This window comes from Cryptotermes secundus, unplaced genomic scaffold (assembly GCF_002891405.2).
Source record: "Cryptotermes secundus unplaced genomic scaffold, Csec_1.0 scaffold94, whole genome shotgun sequence".
NCBI classification, from domain to species: Eukaryota; Metazoa; Arthropoda; class Insecta; order Blattodea; family Kalotermitidae; genus Cryptotermes; species Cryptotermes secundus.
The window spans coordinates 1,013,137-1,032,845 of NW_019737391.1; the positions used below are offsets into that span (position 1 = coordinate 1,013,137).

At 38.4% G+C, this 19,709-nt stretch overlaps 1 protein-coding gene across 2 annotated transcripts; it reads left to right on the top strand.

Annotated features, from left to right (window-relative positions):
• Nucleotides 1-2,112: 2,112 nt before the first annotated feature.
• Nucleotides 2,113-15,742, top strand: LOC111870278 (zinc finger protein 540). Of its 2 annotated transcripts, none has more exons than XM_023862413.2 (6): nt 2,113-2,239; nt 2,524-2,644; nt 5,291-5,500; nt 7,213-7,286; nt 9,257-9,741; nt 11,796-12,326. In XM_023862413.2, the coding sequence occupies exons 2-6, from the start codon at nt 2,529-2,531 to the stop codon at nt 11,829-11,831; spliced, it is 921 nt and encodes a 306-aa protein (XP_023718181.1). In that variant the 5' UTR covers nt 2,113-2,239; nt 2,524-2,528; the 3' UTR covers nt 11,832-12,326. The 2 variants fall into 2 exon arrangements, with proteins under 2 accessions (XP_023718181.1, XP_023718180.1); XM_023862412.2 differs by lacking the exon at nt 11,796-12,326 and adding an exon at nt 13,762-15,742 and having other exon boundaries at nt 2,116-2,239.
• The last annotated feature ends 3,967 nt before the right edge of the window (nt 15,743-19,709 follow it).

Sequence of the window (19,709 nt, forward strand, 5' to 3'; positions counted from 1 at the left end):
TGTTAAAATTAAAGGTCACGTGGTCCATTAGCTTCATATATTGTGGTGTCGTGTTGTGACGTGAATGGAAACCAAATTGGTTTTTCTTAAACGGGCCTCTTTCTTCAATGTACTTTTGGACATTCTTGAATAGTTTGCCTGTTGTGGGCAAGAGGCTAATCGGACGAAAACACTGATAGAATTTTGGGCCCTTACCGGTTTTCGGTAACGTTATGACTTGTACTTCCTTCCAAGGCCTTGGAAAATAGGATAGCCGAAGGCAGTGATTAAATGAATGCCTTAAGTGTACCCAATGGTCTTCTTGGAGGTTTCTGAGGCATTCATTTGGGGTGCCATCAATTCCACAACCCTTTTATAATTTCAAAGAATTTCTTAATACCTGTAAATCACGTGGTTTACCTTTGGGAAGGGGAACTGTTTTCTGTGGATTCGAGCAAAGCTTGAACTCTAACCTCCACCCGCCGTCCATGGTTTTCGTCACACAAATCATGGGGTGTGAAGTGATTTTTCAAGCAGTGGGCAGTTGCATTGGTTTTCTCGGAAGGACGAAATTTAAGACCTGAAGGACCATGAATAGCAGTTTGTGTCCTTGGTTCATTTCTTTTTAGGAAGATATTTCGCAATGAGGTATACAACCTGAGGTGAGACTTCAAGAATTACCTATTTTTATTTCCCACTGTTCAACTGCCTCTTTGCGGGTCATCGTGCTGATTGATTTCGTGACCCAATTAACTGACGTTTTACAAGCTGGATCCCCGGTTTCTTGCCATAATTTTCTTAGCCTCTGCTTCTTTTGTATCAACAGATCTAACCCAGGAAGATCGTTGTTTATGCCCGAAAGTGTAACTTCACTGGTCGACAACCTATATGCCGAAGTAACAGAGGCTGTAAAGTCACACGCCGCTTTATCGACTTCTACCCCTGAGTTAATTTGAATTCCGGGTGATATTAATTCAGAGACGAGGCTTTGAAACCGATCCCAATGTGTGAATTTTTCAATAGATCCCAAAAAGATTAATAATTTTGACACAGTCCAGTATGTGGAATACTATTGGTAGAAGATCTGAGTTCCAAATATCAGAAAAAATCACATGACATTCTGATATTTTGGTGGGCCACAGAATCCAGCACGTCACCTTTCCCCCAAGAGAATAATGAGTGGGACATTGTGGTGCCGAAATTTCGAATTCGTTCAGGTCCAATAATGCCACGAGTTTCTCGCCTGAAGGGTTTGAAACTGCACTATTCCAAAATGGCTGTTTAGCATTCAGATCACCTGCCAAAATGGACTTAGGTCTAAAGCTTAAGAGCTCAGTAATATCAGCATCATTCCCTGCACGGTCCGGAAAATTGTAAACAGACACGAACAGTGTATCATTCTTACTAATAAATATGCAGACCCCTATCGTTTCCTCTGCAACAGGCGGTGGTAGGTCTACATGGTTGTGGGGAATGTCTTTTCTAACTGTAACGGCAGTTCCGCCTTTTCTGCCCGGGTAGCGGCCGGTTCGATAAAAGTGATAATTTGGAATAAAGTACGTACCTTTCATGAGAGTTCAGACGTGTCTCTGAAAACAGGGCCACGTCTGTGTGTTGGGCTTGCAGCTGTTTACTGAGCTCATAGCGCTGCCTCGAAATGCTATGACTTTAAGGGGCCTGTGAATTCTAGTGGCCATTTTGCTTCATTAGGTTTAAGACAATTTTCTTATTGTCCACTGTTTTCTCCTCTTCTGATACAGCACCATTGAACTCTGTCATGACCTGCTGCTCTACATCTGCGACTCTGAACATTTTGTCTAGACACACACTGCTTACATTGGGGGCCTGGACTGGCTGATTGCGATTTGTTGTTGACGCACTGTGGGTAACGGGGCTTCCATTCTGATCACAGGGAACTGTTGCTGCTGGGGATTACTGTGTAGAGCCGCTGCAAATTACACGTACTTGTGTTGGAGGGGACAGAGCAGTACCCAAATGCCAGTGATATGATAGCATACCTTCTTTCCTATCGTGCTCTCGGCGCTGGGTGCCATTTAGTACATACGAATAGTTACTTATATCTGAATAGAGATGGAAGCAGTAATGCCCTCGAGACTCTCGACACGCTCGTGACGTAACGGCGGACAAGCGGTCCTCGGCGCCCTCGGCGTGCTGTTGTACGTTGGTGACGGTTGGGACCGTTGGGACCGGTGGTGAGCTGTAGCGCCGTGTAGGACGTATATTTGTGTTGTGTTGACAGGCAAGTATGGATTTTGATTTTTATGTTTTGAAACGGGGATCGATGTTTATGCACGAAGTTACATATCCATGTTACATATTTTATTTCTTCATGTGAATGCTATGCTTACTACGCCGAATGAAATTAGAATATCAAGTTAAAGTTATTATTATTTCATCCAATTCATATTTGTGTTATGACATATTAAGCATCTTTCGGTTTAGCCAAAAGAAGGTCTGTAGAATCTCAAAAAAGACTCTAAGTGTACTGTGATTGTGTTATAATCTTTGTATTGTTTGTTGCAGTAAAAATGGAAACCAAGAAACAGAGAAGGAAAGTATGCTGTGTCCCTGGGTGCCGGTTATCTAATAGGCATCTAGCCCAGGAGGGAGAGAAATTCTTCCACTTTACCAGGGTTCCAGCAATGTATGTTTTAATTCATGATGTAGTGGCTTCATTATGTGTTGCTTAATCCAACGAAGAAATTAAGTTTAGTCAATGTCTGTATTAAGGGGGCAAACGGTAGTGTAGTTGGTTGAGGCACTATGCTACAAGCCGGAAGGTAACGGGCTCAAGTCCCGATGAGCTTATTGAATTTTTTCCATTGACCTAATCCTTCCAGCTGCACTGTGGCCTTGGGGTCGACTCAGCCACTAGCAGAAATGAGTACCAGGAATATTCTTGGAATATTCTTGGGGGNAGAAGGTAACGGGCTCAAGTCCCGATGAGCTTATTGAATTTTTTCCGTTGACCTAATCCTTCCAGCTGCACTGTGGCCCTGGGGTCGACTCAGCTTCTAGCAGAAATGAGTACCAGGAATATTCTTGGAATATTCTTGGGGGTAAAGAGTGGCCAGCTCATGGGGCTGACAGCCTTGCAGCCATCTATGAGCTGGTTGTCTAGAAAATGTGGGAACCTCAAGTTCTCACAACCCTATGGGCCTCCACGGCAGGTTACATGGATGCCTTTACTTACTTTACTTAATGTCTGCCTTAAATTTATAAAACTTAACATCATGATAATGAGTGAATGAGACGTGTACATAGATGAATAAGGCTTGGTGAGGTTTAGTGTGATCAGTTCTACACATTTTGGTTTTGTAGGAAAGAATGGTAGGAAAAAATAGTCATTATTGTTGTGTTTTAACATGTAGAAGCTACTATAAATGTATTACAGGAAATATGTTTTTTGTTCCCAAGAAGCAAGAAGATGTAAGTACCACTAAGCATTTTAGTGATACATTGCATTTCATTGTGCCATAAGGTAATGTCACTGTACTTAACTAATTAAGTACTACGCCTTCACAGCCAGTTGCTGTACTGACTGTGCTAGCCAGGCTCCTTTCAGTGTGCAATTCTGTGTGTAAACACAACAGTATCATGTGAATTATGATTCAGTAATTCCTCACATTAGGTTCCATTGAGAATCGTATCTTTGACACAGGCCAGATATATCGGTGTGAGCGAGATATTATATATGATTTGTTTTCAAGTGAGAGATTGTATATCATTAGACAGCAGAACAACCCATATTAAAATGACATAATTCTAGTTAATATCATTTACAGAATAAAACATAGAAAGTATTTCCAAGTGTTTATATTGTAATGTGGTGAGCTGGGGTAGCGCAGTCAGTATAGCGACTGCCTACAGGCTGGACAACTGAGGGGTCGGAGTTCGAGTCCCAGGAGGATCAAAAAATTTTCTTCACATTGTTCAGACTGTCTCTAGGGCCCACAGAGCCTCCCATCCAATTGGTACTGGGAGCTCTTTCCCCAGTGGTAGAGTGGCCAGGGTGTGAAGCTGACCACTCACCTCTAACTAGTGCTGAAGTCAAGAAACTGTGGGTCTATACATCCACTCCCCCATGGCGTAGTGCTTAATTAGTTATGCACAATCACAGCTTTTTTACTTTATGTATTGTAATCTAAATGAAATGGATAGTGGATTTAATTCAAGGATATCAGGTTACTGTGTCTTGTTTTGAAGTTTACTTCTTACATTTGAGGATGCAGGTTTTAGCAACTATGTTCTAAATATCTTTGATATTTGATTTGAAGAATAGCATTTGTAATTTGAACAGACAGTGATTTGATATATGCAGGTGAAGATGGAATTCAGCTGCTTTAAAAATTATCGTCAGTTTCAAGCTATGTTGTTGTTGGTTCATTCTGTACCCATTGCAATTGCTTTTGATCTCTTCATCAGATTTAGGGCTTCCTGTATTTTATTTATTTTGTTTCCTGATTTTCCTTCCATAATTTGTTTACTTCTTAATTTTAAACTTTTTGGTTTTATTAATTAATTTTTTTTTTTAATTCAGTTTCTTTCATTGTGTCCAAACTGTCTACTCAGTTATGTAGTCTTTGACACTTTCATTTATAATGTACACCCCTAATTTTTTCTGATGTCTTTGCTTTTATTCTGATCCCAGTGTGATATTCATTCCAAATCTCTGCTGATAACCAATTTTATTTTATCTTTTGTTATCAACACTGTTTAACTCTGGAAAGGAACAAGACTCAATCTGGTATACTCATTCTGAGCCAGTATGTGCCACAGGATCTGTACTTCACCTGGATTGGAAATTTTCTACCTTGATAAATGAACTTCATACATTCTGACTTTTTAACTTTTGTTTGCGTCGGTTTTGTTAATTCTGGATAAGTTTGATGTTTATAAATTAATAATGTCTACAAGGCCTCTACCAGGAACCCAAGAGGTATCACACTGAAAGAAACTTAATGTTTTGGGCATTATCACTTGTCTGGGAGTTAGAGACACACAGTTATTCCTGCATAACTATATACACATATGATAATATTAAAATGGATCTCAGGAAATAAGGTGCGAAGCAAATAAAGATTGATGGTGCGCTCTTGTTAACATGGCAATGAACTTCTGGAATCCTAGATCAGGAAATTTCTGCACTGGCTGAGGTCTAGTTATCAAGAAGGCTGTACTTCATACAAGTTTCAATTGCTTTAAATGTAACTGAAATGTTGTAAGTTCATTTATTTTTCAAGAGGTTGTTGATAATTTAATTCCTGATTCATATCAATTGTTACTTCAGGGCACAAAAATGGGTCCGTGCTGTAAATAACCCTAACCTGGTTGTTGAAGAAGCACATATGTACCACAGAAACAAGTGTGTCTGCCACCGTCATTTTGCAACATCCCAGTATAATACTCCTGAAAGGTTGCACCTCAATCGGAATGCTGTACCCACACTATTTTTGCCATCATCTGATAGTACTGAAGATGGCCTTTCAGAATCAGATCCGTAAGTTTTTCTGTCATCATTAAGGTTGGTAATTTGCTTAATGATTTACATGATTCTGTAGCCTCATGATGCACACTGAGCATTTTGTCAGAGGTACATTATATTAGAAGGCTGAAAATTATTCACTTTTTCTTGTAGGTTATTGAATTACATTGAGTTCAATTCATACTCAGTGTTAATTCCATTACACAGTAGCAGGTTTGAAAACTGACGTTAAAACAGAAAACTTATTATAGATAGTTTTTATAACTTCAACTAGGAAAAGATCACTTTAAATTTATGCTTATTCTGGCATTATGATGTGCCTTTTATAAAATTACTGCATGACTTATTTTTTTAAATCACTGTACCTTGTCAAATTTAGCTTAAGCATTTTGAATTAGAGCATGAATGGGGGAGAAGAGGAATGCATTTAGGATATTGGTGGGAAAGCCAGAAAGAAAGAGACCACTGGGAAGACCAAGGCTTAGGTGGTTGGAAAATATTAAAATGCATCTTAGAGAGTTAGGATGGGATGGTGTGGATTGGATTGATCTGGCTCAGATAGGGACCAGTGGAGGGCTCTTGGCAACACATTAATGAACCTTTGGGTTCCATAAAAATGCTGGGAAATTCTTGAGTAGCTGCAGAATTGGCGGCTCCTCCAGAAGGGCTCAGCTCCATCAGTAAGTAAGTAAGTGAATTTGAATTAGAATGACATTGCAATATTTTTTTCTCATTCTGTTTCTTGGCTGAATTTCTTTATGTCCTAGGCATATCATGAATACTTGTCTAGTTGCTAAGGCTTTTTAACAAAAGCATAAGAATCAATTTGCTTGCCTAATTTACCTTCTTTGCGTTCTCAATATGTAATCTGAGGGTAGGGTGAATAGCATTCTTCATGTAATGTGATATTAAGTGTATCAGGAATGGAGTTCCTCTATGTTATGTCATGACTCTTATCGTGAAGTTGCATGGATCTGAATGTATGATTATTTTTTGTGGGAATGTGTTTGGATCTCAGAAAACACCCTTTTCAGCATCTGTTGTAATGTTAAGTAAGTAAGGTGGCTTTGGCCGGTCACAGTAACCATGAGGTCTAAAGCATGTACTGTCTTTGCTCACCCGGACGCTGGGATCATGGGTTCGAATCCCACTCAAGGCATGGATGTTTGGTGTGTGTTTATGGTGTCCTGTGTTTAGATAGTGGCCTTGTGATGGGTCCTGCCATCTGTGAAAAAATGATTACAGAACTGAATAAGAGGCCTGGGCCCTAAAATGGGCAGGAAGAACCATTGTAAAAAAAAAAGTAAGATGGCTTTACTAAAAACGTTTGTTTGAGCATGGACAGAACTTCAAATTACGACTGTGCATTAGCGTGTTACTTTTTAGCAGATTGAAGCCGCCCACCAGCTGGTGACCTGCACTGTAAACCAGCAGTATCAAGAGCACACAGAAGGGAATGAACCTGTCTGTTTTGCATTGCATTGTATAAAAACTAATTACAACTTAATTCAGTTAAATGTCAAATGTGGATTTAGACTGTTCAATGCAATGCTATTGATTATATGCATTTGTTTTAATTATGTAAGGTTTGAGGCTTTCACGGCGGTGACTATGAAGAAAGCAGTCTTCTGGGATTTGGCACCACATATACACGGTGCCAAATCCCAGAAGACTGCTTTCTGTTTTAATTATGGTCTCAGTGAAGGTGTAATGTCTTCTCATTGTAGATACAGTAAGATTGCAGAGTCAGGCGTCCAGGATGAACGTGAGTCTAGAGAGGATGGTGTTAAGGAATCGACAGGTATTGATATGTATAAAATTATAAGACAAACTAAAAGTTTACGTGTATTTTAATGAAAGAGATGAGCTGGGATGACCACAATTTTATTAGATTTCAGTGGTTAAGATGTGTAATACCCATTCTGAGTGGCAGACCAATGATAATACAGTACTTATTAGAAATGGTATGTTCTATGCACCATATTAATCTGACTATGAGATGACCTCCCGTTGTAGTGGGAAATAACAAAAAAAACAAAAAACATCTGTAATTGTTTAAATAAAATTCTCATATACTTTGCTTCAGCACAGGTATGTCTTAATGTCACACTTTCTTTTTCCAAATGGTGTGAAATAATTACATAGACTCCCAGCTAACCAGAAGCAAATTATCTGGGTTGTGGATTATCCAGAGCGTCTGTTTAGGACACTGACTAGTGTGACCAATGTTAAAAGGTAAACTACATGTGCAAATTTATATTTTAAATGGAACAAGTGAAGGCAGTTTCATTTCTCTTTTGTATAAGTACTTGCAAACCTGAGAAACCTTCCTTTGAAGGGTTTTGTCTTCAGGTATATAACCCCATGTAGCCCATTGAAATTGAATCATTGTTTTGGCTGTTGCTTGTATCATGCTGGTTTCATGCTTGGCTTACTTTTCCTCTGGAACATCGATTGACTTGCAAAGGACTATGCAGAATTATATCCCATAAGGAATAAGTCTTCCAGATAATATTCAAGAAATGAGAGAGAGAGAGAGAGAGATATGGGTGGGATAATGGGGAAGTGGATCTCACAGACTAGCCTGGGAGAATTGCATGGATTCAACTGGTGATTTAAGGTGAGGTCTGATAGTGGACATGTGTAAAAACAATATTAAACTTTTGGATCCCATAATAGTATGCAACTTCTTTACCAACTGAGTAACTATCAGCTTTTTTTGGGGAAATGGGTGCACCATGTTGTTAGTGAATACAGCTTTCCATATAGTAAATGGACAGAAGAAACATCGTGTGTGATGAATGTAATATTGCCTCACTCTGCTCTGTGCAAATTAAATGTAATAAAGAAGGTGGCCAAAAATATAATTTTTTGAATCTACAAATACAGGTCCAATGTTAAATACATTTTCTTCTTTCTACTTCGCATTTCAGAAGTGGAAATTCTTTCTGTGCCAGACTAAGCCAGTCTGAAAGGTGTTTTTCTATTTTCCTCTGTTCCTTGAGACATTTGTTTGCCATGATCATGACCATTTCCTTCTGTCATCCACAGTCGTTACTGTCATAGTAGAAGTATGAAATATTAACCCATAGTAATTAACATTTCTTTAGATTTTTGTAGTATAGCTAATCATTTGGCTGGTCTGGCTGTACAGATGCAGTGCACTCACACTGCTCATGTTGGACTTTTGGTGTAATTCACAAGCCAATAGCCAATTTATATAGCGTCTCCTCTTCAGTATTGCCCCAGTATTAAACATTAAATCAGTTGCATTGCTGCTTGTGTCAAAATACCGAGTGAGGATGTTACATTTCCAAATAGAGAAAACTATTCATGGAATCATACATAAATTTAGGTAAATGGGGCTGATAATGTACTGAACACTGAATTATTGCCAAAACTTAATGAAATCAGTGATGGGCTTGAACATTTTCCTTGAGCCTGTCTTATATCCCTTGCAGAGGTACCAAAGTTGGACGTTCTGGGTTTCAGGTTTCAAGTTTGTCCTGTTTCTGGAAAGAAACTTAAATATGTGAGTGGGAACTTTTTACAGAGATGCAAAAAAGAGGTTGTGGAACATCAGTGATCATTTCCATCGTCAATGTTGATGGATTTTTTGGATTTTGTGGCCCATAGGTTTGTCAATTGCACTGTGGGTCTGATCACACATAGAAAGTGTCGGTGTGAGGAGCCTGTATCTCCGTTGTTGGACTGGCCTAATGATTTGCAATGGGATGTCACATTATCTTCCTGTGCTTTTGTTATATTTAGGTAAGCATGACGAGGCTGGAAGTCAATTTCTTGATGATCTGTACAGTGGGATGTATATGGATGAACACAAAAATATAAGTAATTTACAGCCACTGCATAAGGATCAAGATAGAGTGGAAGTGCCAGCACAGGAAGATACTAAATTGAGACAAGATATTTTGACGGAAAATGATAGAGCACAGCACCATAATTCAAATGGAACGCAAACTAATCACCAGAATCACTGTAGAGAACCAGTGACACCTGGTGGCACTGCAGTGAATGAGAGAGAGATAACTGAAACTTGTGACATCACATCTGATCATGGTGACACTGATGAAAGCAGAGATGTAAAGTTTATTACAAATGAGCCTTGTACAGTAGCAGTAGATTCATGGGAAAACCTACCAAATCAACTGTGCCGACTCTGTGCGTCTACAGATGAACATCCAAAGCAGTCAATTTTTGGCTGGATGAGTATGCTAAATAAAATAATTCCAGATTTGGTGAGTTATCCATCTCTGTTTGCTTACCATTATTAATCTGCGTGTTTGCATAAATTACGTGTAAGTGATGCATTCTGTATTACGGGAATCAGTGCCCGTGCTTGACCTGCATTATTTTCCACCGAGATCAATATAGTTGAATTAGGATTAAATATATGGTAACTTTCCAAACACAAACATTCCTCTCTTCAGTGGGAACAATTTTCCAGCCACCTTTTGTTGTTAATGCATGGTCAGATCAATATGTTTAGGACAGAAGGAAATAACATACAGAGAAAATAGGACAGAAGGAAATATCTTGACATACATGTGCACCGTTGTTAGGCTACCATATGATTCTCACTTCTGTATGGTGCTTGCAGAAACTGTTGAGGGACTGTCAGTAAGTAAATGAGCAACAGAGATTTGTTCTTAAGAAGCAAAATTATGTTTCTTTTCTATGTTGTATATTTAATGGTGTCATTTTATCTGATCATAAAAGTGTCGATTGTTAGGATGACTGGTGAACAATGCATTGAAAAGGATTTAGAACACATTGCCTTGGCTTAGTTGAGGTACTATCCTGGCATTTTTCTGGGGGAAAACCATGAAATACCTTAGTCAGAATAGCCCATATCCTAGCTGAGATCTGAATTGATCATCTGTAAGATGGAAGTCTTGGAGCATTACTGCTACTCAGATCCATTTGATAGATGACATGGAAGTTTCAAAATAGTATCAAGTTAAATTCTGAATCGAGTTTTCAGCTTCGGAAGGCTTACATATTCGCAATATTTTCCTCTTTGCCATAGTGTCAAGACTGGATCTGGGGCCCATTCGGGGCATGAAGCTGATCACTCACCTCCATCCAGTGCTGAAGTTGAGAATGGTGTAGCTATACCTCCACTTCTTCATATGTCTTCATGGTGTGGCGCATCATTAATTAAGCACAGGATTGACTTGATCTTTACCTTACAGTCAAATACTGTCAGTGAGAGATAAGAATAGAAGAAATTTGATACACAGACTCTGTTAAATACCATGAACAGGTGCTAAGAGTAGAAGAGAATACTAGTCACATTTTTGAAATAAATAGGTACAACTGGATTCCACCAGATAGTCACTGGAAGAAAAGAGGATTAATTGATTCACTAAAATTATTGACTGTAAAAGGTAAAATTGTTTGTCTGCTTAACTAATTAAGCACTGCCCCATGAAGGCATAGGGGGAATGGATGTATAGATCCACATTTACTTGACCTTGGAATTTTTGTTATTGCTAGTGGGGTCCCTTGTACTGCGGCCACTTCTGGCCTATTGTACCAGCCCCAGATGATAGGTGAGGGTGATTGTGGAGCAATTGGTGGAATGAAGATTGGCAGGGGAAACCGAAGTACTTGGAGGAAACCTGCCCCAGCGCCATTTTGTCCACCACAAATCCCACTTGACCAAACCCTGGCCGCCGCGGTGGGAAGCCAGTGACTTAACTGCTTGCGCTATGGTGCTGACCTTGGCATTACTTGATGATGAGTGGTCAGCTTCACACCCATGCCACTTTACACCCAGGGAAAGAGTCCCTGGTACCTGTTGGATAGGAGGTTGGGTGGACCCCAGAGTTGGCCTGGATGATGTGGAGGAAAGTCTTGACTCTTCTGGGACTCGAACTCTGACCCCTCGGTCGTCCAGCCCATAGCCAGTCACTATACCGTCTATGCTACCCTGGCTCCTAAAATTACTGACTGTATTTTTATAAGTTTATATACACATTTGCTTATGCGAGGTGTGAGGAGATCACATGTGGTCTTGGTTGGCTGTTCACTTGTCAGCTTGTTGTGATGAATACTGACACTTTCAGCTCCGTAATAAACCTGTTTTATTTTTTCTGGATGGTTTCTGTCTTATTGTATTGTATTCTATGCTTCTTGCTATTCTGACTGATAATTCTTGGTATTTTAGTGCTGTAAGAATGGTTAGGTGGTCTCTAATTCTTTCTGCATTCACATGGGATGTTTGTGTGCAACTTTTAGTTTCCTGTATCTCATTTCTTGGTTTTGTTCTTCTGACTTTGCTGCATAGCTCTTCATATTGTCCTGTAATCCCTTGAGTGACTGACCGGTGGCTACAGTAACGGCAGTGATGGTCAACAGATGCAAGCCTGATTCCAGATTTCATTATTTTCCCGTTTTGGTTTTGTAGACCTCTGTTTGTAAGTGTCGTATTATTGTGTACATGTGCTATGTACGTTGTATGTCCAAGTATCATTGTACACATATATTATTGTCAGGAATAAAACAAGGACACCAAAATGTGGTTATTTTGAAACAAACACAGTAAATGGTTGTAAGCAATCTGGAACCTAGGAGGCATTTTATCAGATGATCTGAAGATTGCAAAAGCTTCACAGTATTTCAGTGATCATGGACACACCTGTAGTACATTATTATACTGACATTTAATAAAGATATTTCAGTAGTTCATGATATACATGATGGTACTGAATTACCTTTTACTGTGGCTGGCTGTATCACCTATATAAATAGTATTGGTGGAGGAACATAGACTGAGGGTGTTTGAGAACAGGGTGTTGAGGAGAATATTGTGACATCTTGCGCAATGGAGGACAACTCCTCCCTCCCCCAGCAGTGACGTGGCAACTCTGGCCACGGTGACGTGGCGGGTGAGTCAGCGTCCCCCCCCCCCCGCACTGTGACATGGCACGCAACGCTGCTGTCGACACGGCATTAGGCAACAGCGGTACTCATTATGTAACAGGCAGACATTGCGACTATATAAGGGAACTACACAGCTGCCGAAGGCAGTTAAAATGTGTATCAGTGGCTAAAGACAGTCCTCCAGTCAGCAGTGTACAAGTTAAAGTGTACCAGCTGCCGAAGTTAGTTCTCAAGACAGCTGCCTACGAGTTGAATTGAATTGTGGTAGTCACCGAGTTGTAACGAGTGAATCGTGGTAGAGTGGACAGATTGGTGTGTAGGGTTCTCACGTGTGTAAACTCGTAACATTGTTATAATTAATTGTAGCCGATACCTGTAGGTTGTTAAATAAACCAATTAACAATCTGAACGGTGTCTTCAGTAACGAAACACGGCACAATATTTTGACCGAAGAGAGATAAGTGATGGGAGGTTGGACAAAACTTCATAATGAGGAACTTCATAACTTGTACTCTTCTCCAAGTATAATTAGAATCATCAAGTCTTGGTGGATGATGTGGGCAGGGCATGTAGCACGAATGGGGGCGATGAGGAATGCATATAGGATATTGGTGGGAAAGCCAGAAGGAAAGAGACCACTGGGAAGACCAAGGTGTAGGTGGGTGGACAATATTAAAAGGGATCTTAGAGAGATAGGATGGGATGGTGTGGTTTGGATTGATCTGGCTCAGAATATGGACCAGTGGAGGGCTCTTGTGAATATTTTAATTAACCTTTGGGTTCCATAAAAATGCTGGGAAATGCTTGAGTAACTGCAGAATTGGCAGCTCCTCAAGAAGGGCTCAGCTCCGTGCGTAAGTAAGTAAGTCATGGTGATATCAAATTTTACACTGTCCCTTAGAATTGTATCTCAGGAATTGGAATGATGAAACAAGGATTTAGTTGGAAAATTTGGACTGCATCATAATTGGGATCATTGGACAAAGGGGTCATGTTTCTTTATTTGTTTATTTATTTATGACATACTTATCAATTAATAAGTATAAGTGAGGATGCCTGACATCAGATTTATAAATACCATCATTAGCATTGAGACGTGTACTTTCAGACAGATATAGTGAACATCCCATGTATAGTTTCTTTGGGGATTACTGAATTTGGATACTAAATTGAGGAACTGTATCACTGAAATTATTGACTTTTGATCATTGAAATTGAGGGAAAAGGAATGATTATTGGCTTTGGATTATTGAAATTGAAATGTTACATAAGGTAAAAGGAATATATTAAGGAGTATTAATGGGAGTTCTGCTGTAGTGAGTAATATTTGTTTCTCATAATTGTGTAAGTATTAATGTAATTTTTTGTAGGTTGCCTTGGATGATGGACTTCCGCAACATATATGCCGGCCTTGTACAAACAAGCTATATACTTGTACTAAAATAAAAGTAGATTTTGTTGAAGCATATAACAAGCTCCAAGAAAGCTGTGGATTTGCAAGGTCACCAGGAATTCAGTTCACAGATATTCCATTAGCCATGTCTGATTACCCTAAAGAGCAGTTAGTATCTGAGACTGAAGAGCAGTTAGTTTCTGAGACTGAAGAGCAGATAGTGCCTGATGCTGAAGAACAGTTAGTGTTTGAAGATGGAGTACAGTTAGTGTCTGAAATCCCTTCTGAAGGCCTTTATACAGTTACACCAAGCTCTAATAAGGATAGTCTTGAAGGCAAAAAGATGACCTTAAATACTGGAGGTCATTTGTCTTTAAATCTTGAAGAATATGCTATTTCAGCCACTCATGATGAGGCAACCGACCAAGGAAATTTTCCCCAAGGTAAAACACAGAGCATTGATGACACCTCAGGTGCATGTGACATAAAGGAACGGAAGGTAGGAAAGTATAAGTATGTATGTGGTGAGTGTGAGGAAATGTTCACAACAAAGGGAGCTCTAAGAGCACATAAATTTACCCATCGTAAAGTCTTCGAATGTGAATGTTGTAGGAAAACGTGTAGATCTGCAGCGCACTTAGATGACCACAGACGTATTCACACCAAGGAGTTACCATTCATGTGTGAGATGTGTGGAAAATGTTTCCGAAACACAATGAATTTACAAAGTCATAAATATGTTCATAAACCACGGATTTATGCTTGTGAAATATGTAATAAGAAATGTAGTGGTAGGTTTATCTTAAGACAGCACAAGAAGGTGCATTTTACAGACACAAAGCTGATATGTGAGGTGTGTGGAAAGATACTGTATACTCCCTTTAGCCTTCAGATTCACTTGCGAACTCATACTGGTGAAAAACCTTTTCAGTGTGATGTGTGCGGGAAATGTTTTATTTCTGCTGGAAAATTGAAGCATCATAGGGTTATTCACGCAGATCAAAGGTTCCGATGCATTACGTGTGGTAAGGCATTCAATTTCAAACAGTCATTAGTAGAACACGAAGAATGTCATTCTAAGCTGGAATATTACAGGTGTGTGATCTGTTTTAGAACGTATTCTAACTTAGGAAACATGAGACGTCATCGTAGGATATATTGTAAACAGCCTTTTTGTATTGTCTGCAATGAGACTTTTCTGACTGGCGAGATGGTAAAAGAACATCGGTCAAAGGAACACACTCAAGAAGAGATTACATTGGCAGCAAAAATTTATAGTCGACAGTGGTGTTGTAAATGTCCACTTTGTGCCCAGGTTATAACTGGTATAAATATGGTGATGCACATGAAGGAGTGTCACAGTGGTTACAATTATGAACCATTTGGTTGTGAACAATGTTCTGAAACATTTTCTTCTGTCAGTGCCTTGCATATACATACAAGATGTCATAGTGAAACCCATTTAATTGCGTGACTTGTAACGAGCTTAAGACAAAGAAGACATTCAAGTGGCATGATTTGTCATTCCAGAAGAATCATCAGAAGACTGTCTGACTTGATTGTGCATAAGAGGGAACGCTGGGGAAAGACGATTCTTTTGCCCAATGTGTATTAAGGAAGTTTTCACAAGAAGTGACATGTTAAGACATACAAAGAAACATTTGCAAAGTAGTTCAAATGTTGCACTGAAGTAAGTGATTGAGGAAACTATACATATGAGTGAAACTGTATTGTTCTGTAGTGTAGATGGAATTGCTCCACTCCAGTTACCAGTGAACCAATCTATTATGAAAATCATGACACTGGTGGCTACAGTACTTTTGTAGTTTCACATTCACAGTGGAGGCTATGTGCTGGTTGTTAGAATTTCTGATGGAAGTCACACAATATTACTGAATGTAATATCCTGAAATTTTCTGTAGCGAGATGTTTAAAAATTATATAACTCTTGCAGTTTTTTTTGTGTTTTTCTTTTTTGTAGATTTTTAATCAGTGTGGGACATAATCACACAGTTTGTCTGCCGTAAGAAATGAACCATTGGAACAAAGCCTGTGTAGTTTTGTTTGGAGATGGATTATAAACCCAGATTCCAGGCAAGACTTTATACCATGTAAGGAGTTAAACAGACGATGCCTCATAAGTTATATTTGCCAGGTTTTATGAAAATATGTATTGGTTTTTTTATAGCTAGTGGGTTGGGACTAAGCCCCTTGTACTGCGGCCACTTCTGGCCTATTGTACCAGCCCCAGATGATAGGTGAGGGTGATTGTGGAGCAATTGGTGGAATGAAGATTGGCAGGGGAAACCGAAGTACTCTGAGAAAACCTGCTGCAGCGCCACTTTATCCACCACAAATCCCACGTGACCAGACCCGGGGCCACCACGATGGGAGGCCAACAACTAACCGTTTGAGCTATGGCGCAGCCCTATGTATTGGCTGAATTTGATATTGATAAATGGAATGCAATATTATTTAATTATATAGTATTTTATATTGCGGTAGCATAGTTGGTTGAGGCACTATGCTACAAACCAGAAGGTTGCGGGATCGAATCCCGATGAGGTGGACGTCTTCACTTTACCTAATCCTTCCAGCCACACTATGGCCCTGGTGTTGACTCAGCCTCTAATTGGAATGAGTACCAGGAATATTCTGGGGGCAAAGGGCCACTAGCACATAAGGCTGACAACCTCACCGCCATCTGAGCCGATTGCCAAGAAAATGTGGGAGTCTCAACATCTCACAACCCTATGGGTCTCCACACCTGTTACAGGTATACCTTTATTTCTATATGTATATACAGACATAACCAATGCTTGACTGTCTGTGGTAATTTGGTAGGGGTGTGTAGCTAGATACATACGTAGAAACAATGGGTGTTCAAACAGCATGAAAATATTTTACCCATCCATGCTGCATTGAACCAGAAACCAGTTGCTATTTACTGGTCATGCAAATGGTCACTGAGCAGTGATACGCATCATAAGCACTAAATTACATAATTGCCTAAGAATCAAAGACATCCATGGCACGAAGTGCACGGGTGCCACATTTAGCCCTCCATACTACATATTTTCTAAGTTAGTGACACATCCAGGAAGACTGTAATTGTAATCTGTCGGATTGTCTGAGAAGTCAAAGTTTGAAAAGTTTTGAACTCCTGAGCATTTTTGACAATTTTGTAATTCATTCATTTCCTTTATTTTCCATATATCCATACAGGTAACAAACCTAGGATGTGGAAATGGTCCCTTTGAAAATATATTGTAGCGTGTCTTGAGTTTGAATCTTGTTGACCACGTGTATAAGTCCAATCCCACTTCTGACACCAATGTAGCGTGTTTTGCGTGTCACGCTACAAATAAATTCACGTAGATCAAAAAATTCTCTCCTACGGAAGTGCTCGGGACGAGCACAATACATATACAAAATTAAATGAGTCGCATAATCAAAATCACTTACCTTAATCAATTAACATAAATAAAAATATAAAGTAAAAAATTTATTAAGATTTTAATTAATAAACATATTATATTTAAGCATCCTGTTGCGCTCTATACTCTATGGGACGGTGTTTATGTCATATATTAATAAACATGATTTAAAAACAACTTACTGTGAAAGTTGAATTAATACAATTTTATTTAAATTACCTATGTTAACTGAATTAGATACATTACAAATTTACACAATTATGACCAATTATATTGATAATATTCATTTATGGAATAAAAAGAATGATATAAGAACCTCTTCAATGTAGATTTAAAACTTCTTTCATCAGTAGCCAACATTTTTATTATTTGTGGAAGATGATTAAAAACTTTTATACCTGATATGTACGCATCTTTATTGTATTTTGTTAGGTTAACTGCAGGTAAATATAAATTATTGAGGGCTGTAGTTTTCTATTTGTGAATCTCATTGTTACAATTAAATAAATGTTTATTATTAATTGTGTGTAAAAGTAATGAATATAGTATTGAGAGTAGAACGTCATTATTTCCAAATTCTTAAAAATGTCCCTACAAGACTCTTGGTCTAGAATGCGTTATAATTCTAATAACTTTCTTTTGCAATATAAAAACTTTAACACAAGAAGAGCCACCCCAAAAAATTATACCATAACTTATGATAGAATGTATGTGAGCAAAATAAATTAGCTTTAAGGTATCTAAAGGGACAATGTATTTTATATTTCTCAATGCATAACATGCAGTGGAAATTTTATTAATAACATAATCAATATGCTGTTTCCATGAAAGAGTATCATCAATAATTAATCCCAGAAATGTTGTCTCAGTCACATTTGTTAAATTTATCTGATCATAGTTAATTTGAGTAGTGATATAATAATTCATAGGTCGAAACTTGACATATTGAGTCCTATTAAAATTCAAGGTAAGCAAATTAGCATTAAGCCATGTATTTATATCTTCGAAGGTTTGATTAAGATTTATTTCAAAGTTATTAGTGTCAGTTACTATAATACTGGTGTCATCTGCAAATAATACCATATTATTTTTATTTATTTTAGGTAAATCATTAATATTGCAACGTTTCCCCTACAAATCTCGGCTACAATTAATTATAACAAAGTTGCAGGGTTTCACACTTTATAACCCTATTTGCAATAATCTGTTCACTCTGTCCTCAGTAGTCTACATGTTTCACAGTACGGAAGCTATACAAGTGTCACTGTGTTACACACTCCCAATTAATTCTCAGTTATCACATACTGTCACTGATTATCACACTTTTACTTGTTCACTGCTGACTGGAGAACTGTCTTCGGCCGCTGATACACTTTAACGCGTTCACTGCTGGCTGGAGAACTAACTTCGGCAACGACCACATTTCAATTGACTGTCATCGTAGGCAGTGTAGCTCTCTTATATAGGCGCAGTGCCCGCCTGTTACGCAATGGGTACCACTGTCGCCTGTTACCTGTGTCACAGCTGCGTTGCGCGTTATGTCACCATGTGGAGGGGGTGACGGATTGCTGACTCACCCGCCACGTCACTGCTGGGGGGGGGTTCTCCGTTGCCCAACATGTCACAATATAAAGCAGAAAAAACAAGGGACCAAGAATCGAGCCCTGTGGAACACTGCATTTAATTGTTTCCCATTTGGATGTTGTCACTGTCGATTCTACTACCCAGTACAACTCTTTGATATCTGTCAGATAAGGTCCTATAAGTGTTTTGAATTTTCCTTCAGTTCCATAGAATTTCAATTTATCCAATAATATTTTATGGTTAACACAATCAAATGCCTTTTGTAAATCAGAAAAAATGCCTCCCACCATTAACTTATTATTCATCGCAGTTAAAATATTATTTATCCATGTAAAAGCTGCCTTCTCAGTCGAGGAATGTGTCCTAAAACCATATTGTTCATGTACCAACAGATTATTTAGTTCAATATGAGTAATGAGTCTTGCATATATGAGTTTTTCAATGATCTTAGAAAAAGAAGTCAACAATGATATAGGTCTATAGTTGGATATATTATGAGTTTTCCGTTTTTTAAATAGTGGTTTAACTATGGCAAATTTTAATCTATCAGGAAAAATACCAGTATTAAGTATTGCATTACAAATATGTGTAAGTGGAGAAATTATAAATGGTGAACTTAATTTTATTATTCTGTTTGAAATTTCATTATATCCACTTGAGTTTTTAGTCTTTAATGATTTAATNCATTTTATTACTAGAATTGAGAATTATTCTATTGTATGATTTTTTTGCTACTATTATTACTTTTGGTAGTATTCTACAGTATTGTTTATAATATATTTTAAGATTTAAATCATCACTATGCATAATAACAAGAGTTCTCGCTTTCTTTTACACGAGGTCATTATCCCTTTGTAATCCATTTATTATTAATAATATATTTGATTTCCTTTTTTGGGAAACA